This window comes from Lytechinus variegatus, chromosome 3, assembly GCF_018143015.1.
Source record: "Lytechinus variegatus isolate NC3 chromosome 3, Lvar_3.0, whole genome shotgun sequence".
Classification (NCBI taxonomy): domain Eukaryota; kingdom Metazoa; phylum Echinodermata; class Echinoidea; order Temnopleuroida; family Toxopneustidae; genus Lytechinus; species Lytechinus variegatus.
The window spans coordinates 36,673,194-36,695,568 of NC_054742.1; the positions used below are offsets into that span (position 1 = coordinate 36,673,194).

A 22,375-nucleotide genomic window follows, 5' to 3' on the forward strand; every position below is an offset into this window, starting at 1 on the left:
GAAAAAAGTATTTTAGTAGAATGAAATATTTTTGAGTGAAATCATGATGTATGTATAGAAGATGATCATGAACAAATTTAGCATAAAAATTAAATATAATATGCTGTATGAGATTTTTTGTAAGCAAATTGTATATATGTAAATAAAAGTGATATGTATTTGGTTTGAAATTATTGTTTTACAGATCTCATTATTGTAGTTGCACAGAGAATAATCACTGTACATGTACCACTCTTGATTCTGAGAATTCCACCCCTTTCAAGTCAATTTGTACAAACAGAAAGAAACAAACTTTAGAGAGAGTTTCAACATTTTTTTAGTTGTGAATATCATTAAACCAGGGAAGTGGGAGGTAAGACAAGAAAAGTTCTGGGGGGAATCAAATCAAAGTTTGACAATTTTAGTGGAAACTACTTGATTTTAAAAGTAATAAAATACATAAATGAGTGTATGACTTCAATTGCTCTCTCATTTGCATGCAGCCAATGATGTGCATATTACTAATATGTGGAAATAAGCAGTAGTTGAAAATGTCATAACTTTCCTATTTAGCACCAAATTTTCTACATGACTTTTTGCTGGAATGGACAAGTTTCAGGAGTTGTGGTAACAACAGTAAAAGTTAATTAGAATGGAATCTAACATACTGACAATCAAGGATTTATGTATTTATAAACTAACCAAATGTGCCTATTGATTCTGTAAGAAACTGAAGAAAAGCCGCGTACCAAGTAATAAACGTAATAAGTGGCATTCAGTTGTGATACGTATGCTGAAATTATGATTGTCATGAAGTGTCATTACACAATGACTTATTTCACTAAACTAAATATTTTTCATTACCACAGCCTGTTAAACTTTATTTGTGAGACCATACTGTAGTGTTGATTTATATATATCATGAACATAACAAAATGATATAAATTGCTTGTCATATTAGGGACCTTGACAAAAGTCTGAGCCACATCTATAATTCAGCAGTGATCCTGCGCTGTATTCCACTCTGAACCCTAATTATTTTGAATTTAAGAAACCTGATGTGATGTATGGTATGCATAAAAGATGCTTCTAAGGCACAGCTTAAAATGTAGGCTTGCTTCAGTCACACCAACCAAACCATCTGATGGTACGTCATTGGTAATTATTGAACATAACAGATTAGGGGCCCTGGGCCAGTATTCAATTGAAACGGGCGGATACAGGATTTTCCAAAATGGGGGCACATTTTTTCGGTCATTTCCTCCTTGGAAAACGTGAAAAGCAAAAAAAAAAAGGGTCCTCATTTTCAAAAGGGGGGGAGGTACACTTGGGGGTAAAAGTGGTATATTTACATTACAAATTTTGATTATGGCTCTGAAAAGGGAGGGGCAATTTATTTTGCTAAACAAAACCCTTAAACTCGTTTGCAGATCATATCTAAGTATTTTACTTTATCAAGCCAACTTTAAGCAGAATACAATACTAATAACCATTGTGACATGATAAAGTTTGATCCAAATAACATGCAATGTATGAATCCATGAATGCACAGAATATATGACTGCGTTTACCACGTTGGTAAACAGCACGCAAAGCCAGACTTAAGTCTGGTAGTCAGCTGACTTACGGTAGATTAAAGTAAAATACTTAGCCAAAAATGTAATTGAATACTAAAGATGGATAAGTATTTTACTTAAGCAAAATACTTAAATTCTGGCTTAAGAACCAAATTGAATAACGGCCCGGGTGGGTGTTTCATAAAGCTGTTCGTAAGTTAAGAGCAACTTTAAGAACGAACTGGTGATCCTTTCTTGTGGTAAATGGAATATTCATTGGCGATGGTTTAGCACATAAGAAAGGTTCACCAGTCGTTCTTAAAGTCGCTCTTATGTTAAGCACAGCTTTATGAAATGGCCCCCTGGAGTCAATTTCGTCTGCATGACCATATCACTATTTGTGGTGCATTATACAAGCCTTAAGCTTATGGGGATATTTGGAAAGGCCTTACAATGCATAATATTTGGATGCATAAATGTCAGATTTAATTATCATGCTTCCTTACAGTAGTGAAGTTAGGTATCTTTAAAAAGTGGTACATAACTTCTAGAATTTAAACATACTGTACATGATTTAAAAATAGATATTTGTAGAATAGCTATGAAATGGTCAGAATACAGTCAAAGGATGTAAGCATTATCATTTTTTTAATCTCCAGGCATAAGTAATGCATGGAATGGTTGAGACTTCTATAAAAAGTTGAATTATCAAAATCATAGTCATTTGCTTTAATGGTAATGGTAGCATTCAGCAATACAAAAAGTTAACATAATTATAAATATATATTGAATAGCTAATTTATCTAATTTGTCTTTCATCTAAAATGAACGAATTACATGAATAAAACATGTAAAAGGAATCATTCTACTAAAAATATTTATGATTGATTAGCAAATACCAAACTCATTTTTGCAAATCAATAACTAAAACAAACCAGAATGTATAAATTACATTGAGACACATGTACTATTGCCTTTTTTTTAACCTGCTTTATATTAAAAGTAAAATTTGTGTTAAATACCTACACATGATTGTAAGGTTGTAGGTCAAATAATACCTAATGTGACAGACACACTAATGAAAAGTTATACATGATATGGAACAGCATCATATCTTTTTTTATAATGGCATGACTTTCTCATTGAGAGTTGATGTGTACATAATGCACAATGAAAGGTGATGAAATGTGTTTTATCTAATCATATCTGAACACAAAATATGCTAAAGCTTGGTCACCAATTGCTCTATAAGCTCCTATCTCTGATATTACAGTTTATCATCAGCCATTAACTTCATAAATTGCACTGTATGCACACACATAAAAAAATGAAAGGGTAAAGACAAAAAAGTCTGAACGGAATTATTAATTTCTAAAATATGAAATTATAGGTGGGATAAATCAGTAGTAATAATAGAGTAGATTTTGAGTGTCACAGTGCATGTACTGTCAAGGGACATCCCTGGTGCTAGCCAGGCAACAGTTTTCTTATGACATAAGTATTCAAAGAAAAGGTTGATTTGAAGCCTATGAAGAGTTCACTGTTATATAACATGTAGTGGTTTGCTTTTGGTATTAACTCAAATATGATACGTGTAAATATAAGCCATGATACAAAGTATGAAAGCACTAAGTTTGAAATTCAATCATTATTACAAAACATCAGTTTTTACTGCAAAAATAAGTATTTCAGAGAAGAGTGTAAAAAGGTACTTTCAGACAAATGAATAGTTGTATAATGTATCCACATTTCATGTATTGATGCAATCATTAACAAGTGGAATGCCTCTGGCCGTCTCACCTGCATCACGCGGTTCAAGACAGCAGCAGTGCTGACTTTGAATACTACTCTAACTCGCACAAGATGTTCAGGGATACATGGTTACTCTTATGTCCACTTTTTATGAACTAGACCAATAAACTTACAGAGATATGATGGTTATTCAACAAAAAACCCCAACATGGCCAAAGTTCATTGACCTTACATGACCTTTGACCTTGATCATGTGACCTGAAACTCGCACAGGATGTTCAGTGATACTTGATTACTCTTATGTACAAGTTTCATGAATCAGATCCATAAACTTTCAAAGTTATGATGGTAATTCAACAGATACACCCAATTCGGCCAAAGTTCATTGACCTTTGACCTTGGTCATGTGACCTGAAATGCGCACAGGATGTTCAGTGATACTTGATTACTCTAATGTCCAAGTTTAATGAACTAGACCAATAAACTTTCAAAGTTATGATGGTAATTCAACAGATACCCCCGATTCGGCCAAAGTTCATTGACCCTAAATGACCTTTGACCTTAATCATGAGACCTGAAACTTGCACAAAATTTTCAGTGATGCTTGATTACTATTATATCTAAGTTTCATGAATCAGATCCATAAACTTTCAAAGTTATGATGGGAATTCAACAGATATCCCCAATTCGGCCAAAGTTCATTGACCCTAAATGACCTTTGACCTTGGTTGTGTGACGTGAAACTCATGCAGGATGTTCAGTGATACTTGATTAACCTTATGTCCAAGTTTCATGAACTAGGTCCATATATTTTCTAAGTTATGATGACATTTCAAAAACTTAACCTCAGGTTAAGATTTTGATGTTGATTCCTCCAACATGGTCTAAGTTCATTGACCCTAAATGACCTTTGACCTTGGTCATGTGACATGAAACTCTAATAGGATGTTCAGTAATACTTGATTAACCTTATGGCCAAGTTTTATTAACTAGGTCCATATACTTTCTAAGTTATGACGTCATTTCAAAAACTTAACCTCAGGTTAAGATTTGATGTTGACGCCGCCGCCGTCGCCGTCGGAAAAGCGGCGCCTATAGTCTCACTTTGCTTCGCAGGTGAGACAAAAATGGCTTATCAGACTCATAAAGAGAGGTGCATGGGACTATCGATTTGAGTGTAAAGAAGACCAAAAAAATAGACAAAGAACAGGACAAATGTCACTGCTGCTTTCTTTTCTTTTTTTGGGGGGGAGGGGATAGCCTAAGGCGAGATTTATATATATATATATTTTTTAGATTAAAAAAAACATAGTATTTTGTAATGAAGATGAAGCCACCCTTTTCAATAAATTTCAATACCAAGAATGAGGGCACTAGATGCCTAAGAAAAATGCCAAATTTGAATTCTAATGGCTGTAAAACATTACTGACCACTACACTTTTGTAATATTGGAATGTTGAATGATACCGAGTATAATTCACTTGACCCTTTCTATAAACAGTTTTGTAACCCAAGAAAATAAAATCTCCATTCCCAAACAACGATCAACCTTTCTTTTTTACTTGCTTTTAATAGACATTGTGTATGTATACTACTGCTGATAGTAATACACTACTACAAAAGTGTCAATATGTATATTGATACTCAAAGATAGTACGCATGCAATATCCTAGGGACTGTAGTAAAGTTTAATATTAGAACTTCTGAATGTCCCAAATGAATAAATTTTGAGTCATAACCGAAAGAAACTCTCTTTTCAGACAAATGAATTCTGTCACTTCCTTTCCAAATTTCCTTGCTGGGCAACCTCCGTTTTCATACTGATTTAAAACAAAGTTAACACAAACCGTTTTATGGCTTTCTTGTGACTCACACAAGATGGCACTATATATGAAAAGGAAGTAATGAAATAATTTCTCTCTGAGGCAAGGTTTTTATGGTTAAAGTATGTGAAGTTAGTAATATGAAAGGATGAATGATATCCTATCCCTATAATATAATCCTAAGATTCAGCGCTCAATAATGCAAAATACTGAGGTTACCTCTCAGGCATATTCAGACATTGTGCAATAAAGCACATCAATATTGAGTGAACAATGTTGGTGCAAGAAGATATGAAAATTAATTCTTGTCACCAAGCTACAATAAGAGCTGCTGATCAATTATATTTGATGGTCTAGACCATGAGATTGTTGATGGGCTAAACAGATACTATGAAATAAATGAAAGAAGATAAGTCATTATTTTGATCAATGCAATAGTTAATTTGAATATGGACTACAGCAACAATGTTTAAGAAAAGGTTATTTGGCATGACTTTGCAAAATATATGTATAAAATAAGACTAAGTGTTACTAAGGTTTGTTAGTTTTAGTTTCATACTGGTACATAGCTTACTCTTAAACTTAATTAGAAACTTAATTTGTAATACACATACATTTAAATCCCAAAGAGCTGCAAATATCTTGGGCAGATCGACACATTTATAAACCACGCAATACAATATTGGATATTCGTTCAGCACATCAACTAACAGCTGCTTTGAAAACATGGATACACGCAACCTTATTCCCTATTTGGGGGAATATCTAATACTCTACCAGCATCTTGGTTGTACAGATAATGAGTAGGGCTTGATAATTTGATGTTTAGTTATGCTATGCATAACTGATTTACAAATAATAATTACAATTCATCCCTAAACCAGCTATAGCAGTAATTTACAGTAATACAATCGTCACTGATTTCATGAACTAATTGTCCGTAAGGATTTCAGGAAAAAAAAACAGGAGATACATGATTTTAAATGCTACTTTGGAGTGTTAAAAGTATGCAATTCAATTCAACCTTTTTATACTATGATAGTACAATACCTAAATGAGACTATTAACAAATTTCAATTTTCTCAGGATATAGATATTCAACAGACTAGTCAAAATAGCAAAACAAATATTTTTGTATTCACTAATTTAACCATCTTGGTACACTTAGTGAAAATGATGGCAGGTGACAAAAAAAAACCCTGAAGAGCTAGGAAATTATGGTGGCTTCAGTCCCTGCTCCTGTGCTTTGCAAATTGTGTGTCTATTAGGCCCTATGATAATTTAAGGGCTATTTTGCAACTTCCACGGGATATTGAGAATGGGGGAGGGGGGGGGGGGTAAGTAATACCTTGGTCACATTGCTCTACGGCGGCCGTATGGCAAGTCGAAAACAGACGTTTCAACATTTTTTGTACCAGCTACATATAGTTGATTTAAATAAAAAATAATGAAACGGCTATTTTCGACTTGCCGTACAGCCGCCATAGAGCAAATGCAACCGTGCTGTAACATATATTTTCTCACTACATACTGAAGGCAAAAAAAACTTGACCACACGACAGTCAGTTCAGCAATAGATGGCTCATTTCATTTGTATTTTATACATTCCTTGCTTACATCATCTATTGAATAGGCACTGTATAATGGTACGATCTTACATGAATGCATGCAGAAGCTTGCGGACATGCCACATGATCCTTATCAAGAAGTCTGAGGAATAAGACTAAACTTACTTGCTCATCTCAGACTATAGAGGGCCCTAAAGTTCTTCTTACATTGCACCATGATAGATTCTGAATTGATAGAGATATTTCAAAGGACATGTTGCAACCTTGCTCTACTATTGTAAAAGAATATAAATTCAATCAAACTAGCATGATTGTAAGAATGATATCCATAGAAAGTGAAAATAGCCATATGCAAACAACATATTTGATTGAAGATAGTTTAAAAAGAACATTACATCTGTTAATTTCAATTAAAGTAGAATCTTAAAGCTCTTTTTTTTAATTGCAATACCTTAAAATACAATTTAAAAAAAAGAGTATAAAGTAGAAAATTCTTTACTCTGAATCAAATATTATATCATAGTCAATTTGTACAAGTTTGTTTATGATAATTCTTATCTTTTAAAGGTTGTTAACTTGTTAGTTTGTTTGAATTTTTCAACATCTCTTCACCACCTACAAATAAAAGATGTTACAATCAATCTCAATCCTAAAACATACTAAAATAAATATTTTATTACATTTATGAATACAAATTAATCTGGAAAAAATATAATTTTAATTGATGGTATGTACTCATAACCTCAAACTTTCCTTTTGTGATTTTTTATGACGTAGAAAAGCTATGATTGCTGGAAGTAATGCTATAGTCATCATAAGAAGAGCTTGAAAGGGTCTGGTCATTATATAACATAAGGCTGCAAAACCTAATGCTAGTGAAAATGAGGAGCATAGATTGAAGTTGATCAGACCAAATGATGCTATCTTCTGCAAGGCTGGTACCAGATCCACTAGAGTGAGAGAGAAGAGTAAAACAGAAAAAAAAGATATATCACTAAAGGTGATCCCAAAAACATTGGCCCAATGCAAATGCCATATTTTACAAGGATATAAAGAAATCCCTTGAACTACAAGTTTTTCCCGACTTATTGCAATCAGCTGTTACCATGGAAACATAGATTCTGACACAATATATACTGTAAGCCTTTATCCAAATAAAAATGTGTGAGAGCAGAAATCTGTGAACACTGCAGAAAAACAGTATGGGTGCAAGATTTGGAATGGACTGACCAACCATGCTCTTCATATAATAACCCCTTAAAGTTTGTTAGGAAAGGGAGTGGGATAGAATAAACTTGATTGATTCAATACATGGACAACTTAATTACAAATACCTAATCTAAACAAGTGGAATGCCTCTGGCCATCTCACCTGCATCACGCGATTCAACATAGCAGCATTGCTGACTTTGAAAACTACTATAACTCGCACAAGATGTTCAGTGATACTTGGTTACTCTCATTTCGACGTTTTATGAACTAGACCAATACACTTACAGAGATAGGATGGTAATTCAACAAATACCCCCAATGTGGCCAAAATTCATTGACCTCACATGACCTTTGTCCTTGATCATGTGACCTGAAACTTGCACAGGATATTCAGTGATACTTGATTTCTCTTATGTTCAAGTTTCAAAAGTCAGATCAATAAACTTGCAAAGTTATGATGGTAATTCAACAGATAACCCATTTAGCCAAAGTTCATTGACCTTTGACCTTGGTCATGTGACCTAAAATGTGCACAGGATGTTCAGTGATACTTGATTACTCTTATGTCCAAGATTTATGAACTAGACCAACATACTTTCAAAGTTATGATGGTAATTCAACAAATACCCCCAATTCGGCCAAAGTTCATTGACCCTAAATGACCTTTGACCTTGATCATGTGACCTGAAACTTGCACAGAATGTTCAGTGATACTTGATTACTATTATGTCCAAGTTTCATGAATCAGATCCAAAAACTTTTAAAGTTTTGATTGTAATTCAACAGATACCCACAAATCGGCCAAAGTTCATTGACCCTAAATGACCTTTGACCTTGGTCATGTGACATGAAACTCATGCAGGATGTTTGGTGATACATGATTGACCTTATGTCCAAGTTTAATGAACTAGGTCCATATATTTTCTAAGTTATGATGACATTTCAAAAACTTAACCTCAGGTTAAGATTTCGATGTTGATTCCCCCAACATGGTCTAAGTTCATTGACCCTAAATGACCTTTGACCTTGGTCATGTGACATGAAACTCTGATAGGATGTTCAGTAATACTTGATTAACCTTATGGCCAAGTTTTATTAACTAGGTCCATATACTTTCTAAGTTATGATGTCATTTCAAAAACTTAACCTCAGGTTAAGATTTGATGTTGACGCCGCCGCCGTCGGAAAAGCGGCGCCTATAGTCTCACTCTGCTTCGCAGGTGAGACAAAAATCTGATTCTTATCTCCCTAGTAATTTTTAGCTTCCATTTATTTATTAAAAACTTCTTTTTTCCCCATTTCTTTTATAAAAAAATCTTTGAAGTTTACAACCTCAAGACAATAACTTTTGATCAAAATATCTCAATTTTATAAGAAAATATCTAAATTCTTGTGGGTTAACTTCAGCGTTCATCTGAAATAAGATCCTTTTTCCACAGACTAAAACTCTTTTCAAAGGCCTAATCCTAAGTCGCTTTTATGGTCTGAAATAACAAAAGTGGTTTTAAATCTATAATCTGAAACCATAGTAGATTTCATGCACTAATTATTTGAATCTAGGACACAAATTGCGTCCCACAAAAAAGGAAACCCATGCTCAAGGACAAAAGTTAAAAAATATATGTTTCCTCCAAATTTTGCACTTAGATGAATAAAATCTTCTCTTTCATTTGAGATCAAATACTTAGTGGATTGGTCTCACATGGTCAATTAAAAGCAATAAAAACTGAGACAAGACAAAAGCAACTTTGGCAGAAATTTCACATTTGAATCTACAATCCACTGACAGATCAAGTAATAATTTAACGAAAGGCACAAAAGAAATGGTAATGAGTCATAATATTGTATAAGGCATAAACAAGAGGAAAACCCTAACTTTATAACAGCGCTTCTCAACCTTTTTTTTTCCTCGAGGACCACTTTGACTCTAAAATGTTTTTTCGAGGCCCACCTACCAAAACTTTAAGAACGCGATATGACTACTTGTCTCGACTCAAAGATACACAATGATTATAGTAAGCATATCAGTGCATAACTTTCAGGCCCCCAAACATTGTACAACCATGACAACACAACAAAATGCTGAATACCTTCAACATTCTTCTACACACATTGCTTTTGGTTTTGCATCACTGCCAGTCATGATGAATCCAAATATTCAGGGTCATATTTTCTTACAGTCACCTTCTGAGATTTTTCAATAGTAAATTTGTTTTCTTCCTCGCCCTTTTAAATTGCTTAAAAAAAGATCAATTTTGATTTAAGTATGTTTCCTGAAATTTGAACAAAAAGCTCAAACTTTCGGACAGGTCCAGGTCTGTGAAATATACTATAGTTTTCCCCCTATTTTTTTTCTTTCTCTTCAGCTTCTCCCAGCCCACCTGGGAGAGCTTTGTGGCCCACTGTTTGAGAAGCACTGCTTTATAATGATGTATATGGAATATCGCAAGAATAATAATTGAGAATCTACACCCTAATATAATTTAATGCATATTTGCATATGACTGTTTCCCTAACCTTTTTTTTAAATTAGTGAATAGATTAACTTAACAGAAAATTGTCAAAGATTTGTCAAATCACAGTAGTTTTAAGCAAGGCAAGCTTGTTGTTTGTTAACCTCTGAAATCTTCAGTCATAACTTTGGAGGAGAATTACTTTTTCCCGATATGTAACCATATGATTTGGATGCAACATTTAGATGTTGAGAAGATGGGAATCTTGGAAATACTCACTGACATAGAATATGATGAGTTTCATGAAAAAAAATCCTAAGAATACCATTAACCATCCTCCAATTCTTAAACACCATGTCAATGACGTCTGGAAATTCAAATGGTGAATCAGCATTTCCTGCACACAATTAAAAACAAAAATCACAATCATTTCACAAGTTACTTCCATTTCATCCTGTTAATGATTTCCTTCTTCCTTTATTTTTCTAGGCGTTAATGACTTAATAGAAAACTTGTCTTTTGATTTTCAAGAGATTTACACTAGGCAGTTGGCACTGACATTTGACTTTATTTTTTTGCACATATTACATTAACAGGGTGCCTGAAATACTGGTACTCATATTTGATTAGACTATTGCTTTAATAGTTAATATAACGTAATTTAAAGGGGCAGTAAAGTAAGAATACAGTATATCTCCCGCTATAGGCATAGGCGTGGAAATTAGGATAGACTTGATAGATATCAGAAACAAACTGTAAACTTTGATTACCAGGATATGATAGAGAAAAAAAAAGATTGCCAAGAAGCATACTGAAAACATTAGACAAACATTCTGGTATTAATTTAAGATTGAGAAGAAAAATCATCATTGTATTGAGTATTCCTGCATGCAAATTAGCACAATGTTTTTTTTTTTGGGGGGTCACCTTTTTTTCAAGGAGAGGGAAGAAAAGGGTTTTTATATCAAAGTAGATGAATCTACATTTTATTGTGACAATGCCATCTTTAATATGATAATGAACAGCTATTGATAACTACTTCACTTTTTTAGAGTAATTTCAAAGCATGTATTAGGCTATCTAAAGATTATTAAGTTTGAATTCATTGTAACATGAAATAAAAGATTATATTATAAAGCATTGAGGCAAATCAAAGGGCCATCCAAGGCAATGACCTTGGATTAATTTACACCTTGAAGGGCATTTTCATAGCAAAGTAATATTAAGAGAAGGCATTAAATTAGATACACAGTCAAAGTAAAACGTGCATAAAAAATCAATACTTGAAAAATAAGAAAAATAGTCACTACGCTTTTGTAAGATTTTGATCATAATTATACAATTCACATAACTTTACTTAAACTTCACAAATGAGAGGGCAAGTTAAAAAGTAGCATTAATGAATAGAGGCACAGGTCTCAAAAGGTGAAGATATGTAGTCTTACCTCTGCAGACCATTTTCCCATCTGAACCATCTCTCTTGCTGTACCACTGTTATCTACATAATTAGTCAGAATTCCTCCTGCTTGCTTTGCAATTATGCTCACCTGATGAAGAGAGGGAAAGGGGTAGCATATAGCTTTATCAATTCATCTGTCACGATTTATATCTTACAATAGAAATGAAAGCTACAAATAGATAATGCAAAAACAACCAGAGATTGCTTTTGTCCAAGCTGATAATACTTTTTATTTCTTATTTTTTGTCTGTAAAAGAGTATACAAATGTCTCATATTAATTAAAACATCACTTATTCTTTATAATGGATAGTTTTAAGCTAACAGAATGTAATTTTGAATGCATAAAATGCTCATAAAATATGTTTGTTCTGGATGAAAATCACTTCATGCCATGGCATCAAAACATGTTGCGTATATAGAACTGCCATTTCATGTCAACTGCTCTATAACACAATGAAATCATATCCTAATATGAAACATCCAAATGGTCATCCCAACAATGATCTTGATAGGCTATTGCCATTTTGCAATGGTTGCATACCTCTGTGTTATGGGGCCAAGTTCATGAAAAAATGTTAGATTCCAGATAGAGATTTTACTTACAGTAGCAGGTGGCCCTATAATGCTGTTCTCTGGACCACTCACACCAGCATAGCTGAATGTCACTCTCACATCTCCTATCTACAAACAATAACATAATAAGGAATCAATGTGGTATATGATAAAAATTGCTAACTACTATTGCCAAGCAAGTACAGATAGACATTCAATTTTCTAAACCCATCAGACCTAATTCTATAAAGTCTCACAATATTCAGTTCTTCAGAGTACTTTGGCCCTAATTTCCCTACTAAAGCCATATACATACACATGTGCTGATTTCTACTTTCTTACAATTTTGAAATGAAAATGTAAAATATTAAATATTACAAAATAAAGATTATTAATATGCTTTAATTCTCTGATTGTTTAATTTCCCAATTTCAATTTGTATACCATACTCTTGAGACTTCATATGATTGTATTGTACATTTTTATTTATTGCAGTATTTCAAATTCATTCCAATAAGTCTTTTTGTCAAACGAACTGGTTTCATTTTGATTGACTCTGGGTCTTCCTGTTGGTCTAGTTCACTCTTCTCTTTCCTTCAACATATCTTTTGATATGAAACTTTGGTGCATTTTAACACAGCCAAAGTGTTTGGTTATTCTTTTTACAGTCAACCCTTCCAGTGTGTGTTGTTTGTGACCTGCCATAAGCAATATTTTCACAATATATTGGTCTTCAACATTTGCAAGATATCTTCAAGTAATCAAAAATCAATAAACAATGTAATAACAAAACATGTATACATTTTCAAAACAAATACAAATGAATAATTGTACATACCATAGGTCTGTTTGGAAGTGAGAAGTAATAAAATCCATTGTGTAGTTTGATGCTTGGATTGGGTGGTTGCTGGTTGGCGATATAAGGGTCAAAGCTTTCAATCTTTTCCTTCAACGGCTCCTTCAACTGGAAGTTTCCAATATAAGCTCTGATTGCAACAAAAGTAGTGCCTTGGACAGACATTTCTCTGTGAATAAAGAAATGTAAATTAGCTAATAAATTCATATTCTGTTCATAAACAATGTACCCTAAATATGTCAGCCCATTCTTGAATTAGGTGTGATAGAGCTGATATTCTCATCCAATTAATTTGAGACGGGATGATGGTTCCATGACATCTGCAACAATTGCTCTGCTGTACATTCCATACACTGGAATAACCAACTTCAACCCTTGATTAAACACTATAACCTTTCCTAATCCTTCCTTTAATCCTAACATAAAAACTTATTGCAACCCTATATCTTAGACAAAATAAAGCCTTAGCAATTGTTGGCGGATAAATGGTGTGTTTCCCGGATGATGCATGATGTTATCTTTGATGATTCCGAGACATACGTTCCAGAAGTGATGTTCCAAACAAAAATTGTTTATGTGGAGCTAAAGATAGCATAAGGCGTTATGAGAATGTCCAAGCAACTTTTCCAATCATAACCCATTTGAACTCTACTTTTTAAAGAATTCATTGATCAGCAACTTTGTGTAGCCAGGTGACAGTCAATCCTGCCTCTCATATCACATTGACACTATTCATAACATTTTGTTTTTGTTATTAATAATAATAATAATCCACTTTTATATAGCGCTTAATACATCGGAACGACGCGTCTAAGCGCTTTACAGATATATTATTACCCCGGTCATCGGATTCAATCAGTCATTCCCGCACACAATGTGTGCACATCCTCCACTCCCTGGGGAGTATTCCAGTCAGTCGCTGGTGAGGCGCACACAGTGCTGGACAAGCTACAATGACTTTCACATCCTACCTGGTACCCATTTAGCACCTGGGTCGAGAGTGGCAAACTGTGGATTAACGCCTTGCCAAAGGACACCAGACCGTGGTGGGATTCGAACACACGACCCTCTCTTTACAAGGCAAGAGTCAGAACCACTACACCACGGTTCCTCCTCCTGTTACCAAGCTTAATTGCATCTTGTCTATCTTTGATGGAAATGTAAATGACTCTTTCAACTGTTAAAGATATATGTTATATTTATGAAAACAATTGTACTACCTGTATATTAAAAGTTGTATTTAAATAAATGAATGACATTTCAAAAACTCACTTTTTATTGGTGTGCCTGTCAGAGTTTTCAAAAGTTTCACTGTCAATGAGTTCTGACCTCCATTCTTTAGCTGCAAATTGAAATCATGAAGATGCACTTAGGCTAAATATACAAATTTAACATTCAATGGTGTAATTAAAAATTATGAAGAAATTGATGTAAGCTGCGGAAACACACCAATCTGTTTAAATCCCTTAAAGACAATTAATAAAATTTGTAATTTCAAAAAGAACTTTTTTTATTTTTCTCAAGCCAACCTTGTGTAAAAAAGAGCTTCTACTCATAGCATCAGTAAAATATCTAGGCCAGATGTATCATATTTTTCAGTGGGAAAGGGTGCCTTAGTAAAATAAATACCATGATTGGGGATGCTTGATAGTAGCTAAGATTAGATAAGGGGCCTATGATATAAAGCCTAGCATTTGGTAGAACTATTTTTAAATGCTTAATTGCACATAATAATCAATGTAACAATCAGCTGTATGACCAATGACAAAAAGTTTGTAAAAAGAGCAGAAAAAACTAATAAAAGATATTGAAGGTTGGAGAAATCCATCAAAAATTTCAAGTTATTTGATTTTTTTTTATTTGTGACATCATACATGAGCAGCTTCCATGTATTGTGAAATTTTGTAAAATATATGAAATGTCATTTTCTCAAAGAAGAAAGTTGTTTTCATTGTACCTTTAGTATATCAACAAATTATTTCACATCCGCTTTGAGAAAAGAAAATTATTAGTCATCATGAACCATTAAAAAGTTTAAATATCTGCATTTTATATTACATAACATATGGGGCAACTATATGACATCACAATTCAAAAACTTAAATTTTTTCAACAATTTTTTTTTCAAACCTTCACCACTATTTTTTAGAGTATTTTTTTCAACAATTTTTTTTTTAATGGATTTTTTTCTTCAAACCTTCACCACTATTTTTTAGAGTATCTTTTCAACAAAATTTTTGTCAGGGTAAATTTCCTCTTTAATAGGGCCCAGGATCCTGTTGTATAATTCATGCTGAATTTATCGTAAACCTTTATTTCAATTGGTCGCTGAGAACGGTTACCAAGGTAATTACCACTGAGAACAAAAATACCATAATTGTAACTTTAATCTCTTCTATGTAAATGCTATGTGTATTTTATTTGATTGCTTCAATGTTTACCTTTCCTGTGATTTATTATGGATGAACATAATTTGTGTTATCTTTACACAAAGACATTTATCCGCCTTTGGACAGTCTGTCTGTATTTTGTTTTTGAAGTTTTATCTCAATAAAAGCCAAGTGTAAGGGGAGTAGATCTATGCAAACAAAAGAGTTGGTATTAATAATGACTATACTCACTGTATGTATATTGGATATCATCTCCTGCTAATTGCTTCCTATGTTCAACCCACTGATACATCTGGACATGACGACGTAGCTTCACCGCTCTTACTGATATACCAAACTGAGAATCAACCAGGGGCTACAAAACACATGAAAAATAAAGTACATGTAGATAAATAGAAATATGGTACCCTGAATAATCAAAGGTGGAATGATGAAGTGAGCAAGAAAAAAAATTATATAAGTTCAAATGTCAGCTATATCAAGAATACATGGTAGACATTTGTAATTTCCATACTGCAGTACTAAGTAACTCATCAACTTTAATTTGACAACTTGCTCACATCATCATGATCCCGGATAACAGAGGTAGGGTCCTTTGAAATTGAAGGGTACAAAACCTACCTTTTCCAAATTTTTGAAATTACAAATGTATAAAAAGTGATATTACCAATATTTTATCTGAAGTCATGCCATTTGCATCATATTTGGTACACTCTAAACGTCCTTGCAACTATAACGTAATAGATGTAAAGCTAATTACAAGCCATTAGCATGTATTTCTCCAGTTATTTTTTCTGAGGACAAAATTAAATGTCATTACAGCAATCTCTTGGGAAATCCAGTAACATAAGTTACTAATCTTTGAATGACTTCTCATTTGAATGACTTCTCTAGTACATTCTTGAACTCTCTTTATACTTTCAAATTAATTCAAAGCTCATTTCCAGTTTCCCTCATTTATTTATTCCTCTTTGTAACAGATTTCTAAGGAAAAATACTCCCTTTGATGTAGACCATTCTCGGTATTTTCTAGACTGAAAAGCATGTAATGCGGTTTCAATGTATTAATTCAATTCAATGTAGATTATGTAAGACATTAGAAGTCTATAGTGATTACTCAATCTTGTTGGACTTCTTTTTATGATTCATGGTTCTTTTTTTGTTGTAAATATTGTCTTCTTCCAATGCCCTCATAGTAAACTCTAAGTTTTTATTTGCTGAAATTGGTTTATCCATTGTATCTTTAGGGTGGTCGAGCTCTGCTCTGCTGCCCAGCCATCATTGACCAAGATGGGTCTTACTCTTTTTGCATTCAAATATGGTCTTATTGTTGATACACTAGCACCACTCTCACACATGAATACACCTCTACACACACACTCACGCACATGCACCACTTGCACACTTGCAGTTGACCTCTCTCCAAACCTCCGGTACTTTACATTTTCACGTTCCCCTGTTTGAGTCACATAATTTTACTCCAGATATTTTCATTGAGAACCCGCAAGATAGCAAATATTACACTCCCCAAGAATTCAACAACGAATTTAATATTACTCCAGATCATCTATCTCTTTTACATGCAAACATAAGAAGTCTAAATAGAAACTTTGAATATTTAGTTAACCTCTTACACTCATTAAATAACTTTCAATTTTCAGTCATCGGTTTAAGCGAAACATGGCTACATGAAAGTTCTCCTGACATGTTTGATATACCTAATTATAAATTGATAAGGGCAGACCGTAAGGGAAGAAGAGGAGGAGGAGTTGCTTTTTACATTTCACAAAATCTCAAATTCAAGATTCGATCTGATGTTAAATTATTGCATGCCGAGTCATTGTTTATAGAGATTGAAAATTCTAATTCCAAAAATATCATCATAGGATTAATTTATAGACCACCTGATACAAATATCGATCGTTTTCACGATGAACTAGAATATTTTCTTCATGAAATAGGGAATGAAAACAAACATTGTTTTTTGCTCGGTGATTTTAATATCAACTTCTTGCCCTCATCTCACATTAATAATTCATCAAATTTAATGAAATTAATATATTCGTTTGGTTTATTTCTATTATTAATAAACCCACAAGGATTAACTTGAATTCATCAACTCAGATTGATAACATATTTTCGAATGTTCATAATAACAAAGCCATAGGAGGGATTTTATGTTCTGAAGTTTCGGACCACCTGCCTATTTTCTTAACTTGTGATTGTAAACTGTCTTACCCCAAATCAAACAAAGAATATACTTATCGTAAAGAATCTAAACAAAATATAGAATTACTGAAGCAAGATCTAGTTTTGGAAGAATGGGATGATGTTTATAATGAAGTAAATCCCAATATTGCATACAATAACTTCAATAATACATTAAAACATTATTATGAAAAGAATATCCCTATAGGTAAAATAAAAAACCAACGTAACAAACCCCAAAATCCTTGGATAACGAAAGGTTTACTGAAGTCCATACAGACACGTAATCGCCTATATAAATATCACTTACGTAATCCAACTGATGATTCTTTAAAAACATATAAAATATATCGTAATAAACTAACAAAATTAATTCGAATATCCCGAAAATTGCACTTTACTAACAAAATAAACGCTGCCAATGGAAATACAAATACAACTTGGAAAGTTATCAAAGAAGTGTTGGGTACTATAACACACCCCCCACCTAATGATAAAATCACTCTCAATGGATCTGAAATACTTGATCCCACTAATTATGCAAACTCATTTAATTCTTTCTTTACCAATATTGGACCCGAGCTTGCAAACAAAATTAATAGTCCCAACGCACATTTTACAGATTACCTCACAGATCCAAATCAAGAATCTCTTTTTTTAACCCCAACAAACCCCTCCGAAATAATCACTATTGTTCGTTCCCTTCATAATTCTAGATCTTCTGGTTGCGATGGCATTAACATGTCTCTTCTTAAGCAAATAATCCACCCTCTTGCTAGCCCTCTTACTCACATATTTAATAACTCCCTATCCCAAGGTGTTTTTCCAGACTTATTCAAAATTGCAAAAGTTAATCCAATCTTTAAAAAAGACAACCCTCACGAAATAAGTAATTACCGTCCCATTTCCTTACTTCCAACAATATCTAAAATTCTCGAAAAAATAGTTTACACAAGACTTTATAAATTCATAAACAAATACAACATTCTAAATTGTAATCAATATGGTTTTAGAAAAAATTATTCAACAGACTTAGCATTACTTCAAATTTATGACAAAATAACAAATGCCATAGCGAACAAAGAACACGTAATTGGCATTTTTTGCGATCTTAGTAAAGCGTTTGACACCCTCAACCATGAAATTTTACTTTCCAAACTCAACCATTATGGAATACGAGGTCAATGTCTCTCTTTTTTTAAAGACTACTTAAATAATCGAAGGCAATATGTCAATTTTAACAGTTGCGACTCTGATTCTCTTTTAGTTCGATGTGGTGTCCCTCAAGGTTCCATTTTAGGCCCACTTTTATTTTTACTCTACATTAACGACATTATTAGAACCTCCTCTATTTTATCCTTCGTATTATTTGCCGACGACACCAATATATTTTATTCTCATAGAGACCTTAATTCATTAAACAATATCGTTAATCGTGAAATAGACAAAGTGTCAAACTGGTTCAAAGCCAACAAACTCTCCCTTAATACAAAAAAGACACATTTTATGTATTTCAGACACCATTCCCATAACATTAACACACCGATTCACATTAACATTGACGGCACCCCCCTTGAACAGAAAAACCAATCTAAATTTTTAGGTATAATTATGGATGAATTTTTGACTTGGAATCAACACATTCACCATGTTACGATGTCCGTTTCCAAAAGTATTGGAATAATTTCTAAGTTAAAATTCACTCTTCCTGACAAAACTTTATTCTTATTATACAATTCATTAGTCCTCCCTTATATAACATATTGTAATATCGTTTGGGCAAATTGTGGTTCTTTTAAACTAAACTCCATCTTTAAACTACAAAAAAGAGCAATCCGTATGTGCACAGGGTCACATTACTTGGCTCATTCTGACCCATTGTTTCATAAACTTAAAACCTTAAAAATCTTTGATATCAATACGATTCAAGTAGCTATCTTTATGTTCAAATACTTTAATAATCAACTTCCTCCGTCCTTTAATAATATGTTTAGGTTTAACAGGTCTGTTCATTCCTACCCAACCCGCACATCAGGAAACCTTCATCTCACCAACCCTAAGTTATTAATAACTCATAAATCAATTCGACATTATGGTCCCGATATTTGGAACAACTTTCCAAACAAAGTTAAGTCATGTTCAACAATATACTCATTTAAAGCCACTATTAAAAGAAAAACCATTGAATCATATGCATCCCCCTCTTCAAGTTAATTATTCAACTGCCCTTTACTGCACCCGCACCTGCACCTGCATTGCACCCACTTGATCAATGAAAGAAATTTATGTACCATTTTACGAGGCCGCCATCATCTTCAAGCTTAACCGCTCACGATGGCATTCTCCTGCATTCGTTTAAACTGTTATTTTATTTTCATTGAATATTGCTACTTTTTTATATTAATTTTTCATTGCTTTGTTATGACTATTTCTTAACTTGTTTTGTAAAACTCAATTGTATCACCTAGATGATATATTGAATATTTATGCTGAGTGCAGAAATAAATTCAAATCAAAATCAAATCAAATCAAATCAAATTTCCTTATTTTCATTTGAAACAATGTGATATGAGTATTCCTACACTACTCAGAATCTTTAGCAAAGCACCATTAGCATTTAGATTTTTTTTTAAATACCCTACCATCCCTTTGAGTAACTCACCTCAGTTGTTCGTAGCTTTCCTGTAACATGTATAAGCTTATTGTTATTTTCTGTAAATATCACCTCACTGGATTCCAAAGGGATAATGTTACGCAAGCCATCATCCAGCTGCCATGAGACATATGCAGCAAAGCTCTGGAAAGTCAGAACAAAATAAAAACATACATCCACTTAATCACTATTTTGTATCAATCATCTAATTCGACATTTAATTCTTATGCTTCATTTTGAACCCCGGGGGGCCACTTCCATTCACGAGTGGATACCATGCGCGACCATGGGGTCTCGAAAAGCACCCTAAACACGTAATTTTCATATTCTTAAAATGCACCCCTTAACAAGTATTGGTGTGTGAAACCCATCCCTTAACAAGTATTGGAAACAAAACTCTTGGCAAATATTCCCTGAAATGAACCCCTAAACAAGTACAGGAATGTTTTATTGTTATACCGGTCCTTTGGTCGTCGGCTTTATCCTATTTAGTTTACCGGTATAGTGAGTGGTTGTATTACCGACCGGCCTTGTATTACCGAACGTGCGCATCGTACGCGTCAGAAAATAATTTCATACGCTCCATTCTTTGCAACATCCTTCCAAAGAGAACTTGAATAGAAAGATGATGAAAAATGGTCAAAACACATTTTCAAAGTCTTAATATTCTAAAAATAATAAAATATGGTCAAAATAGCTCATCAGTGATTTTGTTGATTTCTCAACTTTTCCCATTGAAAACACACGTTCGGTAATACGACACCTTTTTCAGGTGACCAAAATATTCACATCCGAAGAGGGGTCTGATTGGAAGCTAATATCATCAAAAGAAAAAACGATTTCGGCAAATTTTTTACATATTTATATTTTGTAGGTAATTGTGTATTTATGGTGAAAGTTTGGTGAATTTTATGAGAATAATATTTTTGAAATGATTGAATTCATGAAAAGTGTTCGGTAATACGATCCCGTCTACACCTTGCGCAAATCGGACTCTAAACACGAAGTGTTGAGGCAAAAAGGACATCCTTTATAAAACATTTTAATTTTGTTTTATCATCCCCGCAAATTCGACCCTAAACACGTAATTTTCCTGGCGAAATAGATACCCCTTTTTCATTATTTTTGTGTTTTTGACACCCTTATCACGTTACGTACGTAACGTGCCCTATCGTGAAAAAGACATCCTTTTTACGTGTTTTTTTGGTCGCGCATGGTATCCACTCGTCAATGTAAGTGGCCCCCCCGGGTTTTGAACTAACTATTACAGTATTCATTGCACTCTTTATTTTCAATTTTTTTCCAAAAGATTTAAACAATACAGCAAAAACTGTCCTTAAAATAATCCCATCATTATCTAAAGGTTGACAGTCTGAGCATTTCTGAATAAATTCATGAGTTATTGCCCTACACTGTACCTGTAAGATGACATATTTTCATACTAAAAAAACAGATGCAATTCAAAGGCATTTGGTCTAAAATTTTGACAATTTACCCTTTCAGAAAAAAAAATCATATAAAAAAGTCTGTTATAGCTCCTTGCATGAAATTTTATAACTCCAACGAATTAACACTGAAGGAATTGTAAGTTGAAGCTCAGAAAAAAAACCTGTCCTTATAATATTCGATTCATCATCTCTTTATTTATTAACTATTATTATCCCAAAGTTGAAAGTTTCAGCATCTGTGAATAAATTCATGATTTATTTGCCCTATAATAAGAAGAAAGTAGACAACTTCTCATAGTAATCATAGATGCAATTCAGAGGCATCTGACCTGAAATTTTCTTTCGGAAAAATGGCAAATACAAGGCAAAAGCGATTTTGTGTCTCGCCCACTTATGAAAATAAACAGAAATATCGTGATTTGCGAGGGCACGCAACAGAATTGTACATCGAAACTTCATTGTGAA

The 22,375-nt window shown here is 33.3% G+C and overlaps 1 protein-coding gene across 1 annotated transcript in view; it reads right to left on the reverse strand.

Moving 5' to 3' along the window:
• Positions 1 to 6,531: 6,531 nt before the first annotated feature.
• LOC121410906 (transmembrane protein 43-like) overlaps positions 6,532 to 22,375 on the reverse strand; it is a 41,940-nt gene continuing 26,096 nt past the window's right edge. Inside the window, exons 3-10 of the mRNA XM_041603287.1 lie at positions 20,472 to 20,606; positions 15,833 to 15,956; positions 14,484 to 14,553; positions 13,194 to 13,380; positions 12,407 to 12,484; positions 11,789 to 11,890; positions 10,623 to 10,740; positions 6,532 to 7,629 (exon numbers count right to left, since the gene is read on the reverse strand). Of these exons, the coding sequence (XP_041459221.1) occupies positions 7,415 to 7,629; positions 10,623 to 10,740; positions 11,789 to 11,890; positions 12,407 to 12,484; positions 13,194 to 13,380; positions 14,484 to 14,553; positions 15,833 to 15,956; positions 20,472 to 20,606 (1,029 nt within the window). The 3' untranslated portion in view covers positions 6,532 to 7,414. The remainder of the gene's footprint in view (positions 7,630 to 10,622; positions 10,741 to 11,788; positions 11,891 to 12,406; positions 12,485 to 13,193; positions 13,381 to 14,483; positions 14,554 to 15,832; positions 15,957 to 20,471; positions 20,607 to 22,375) is intronic.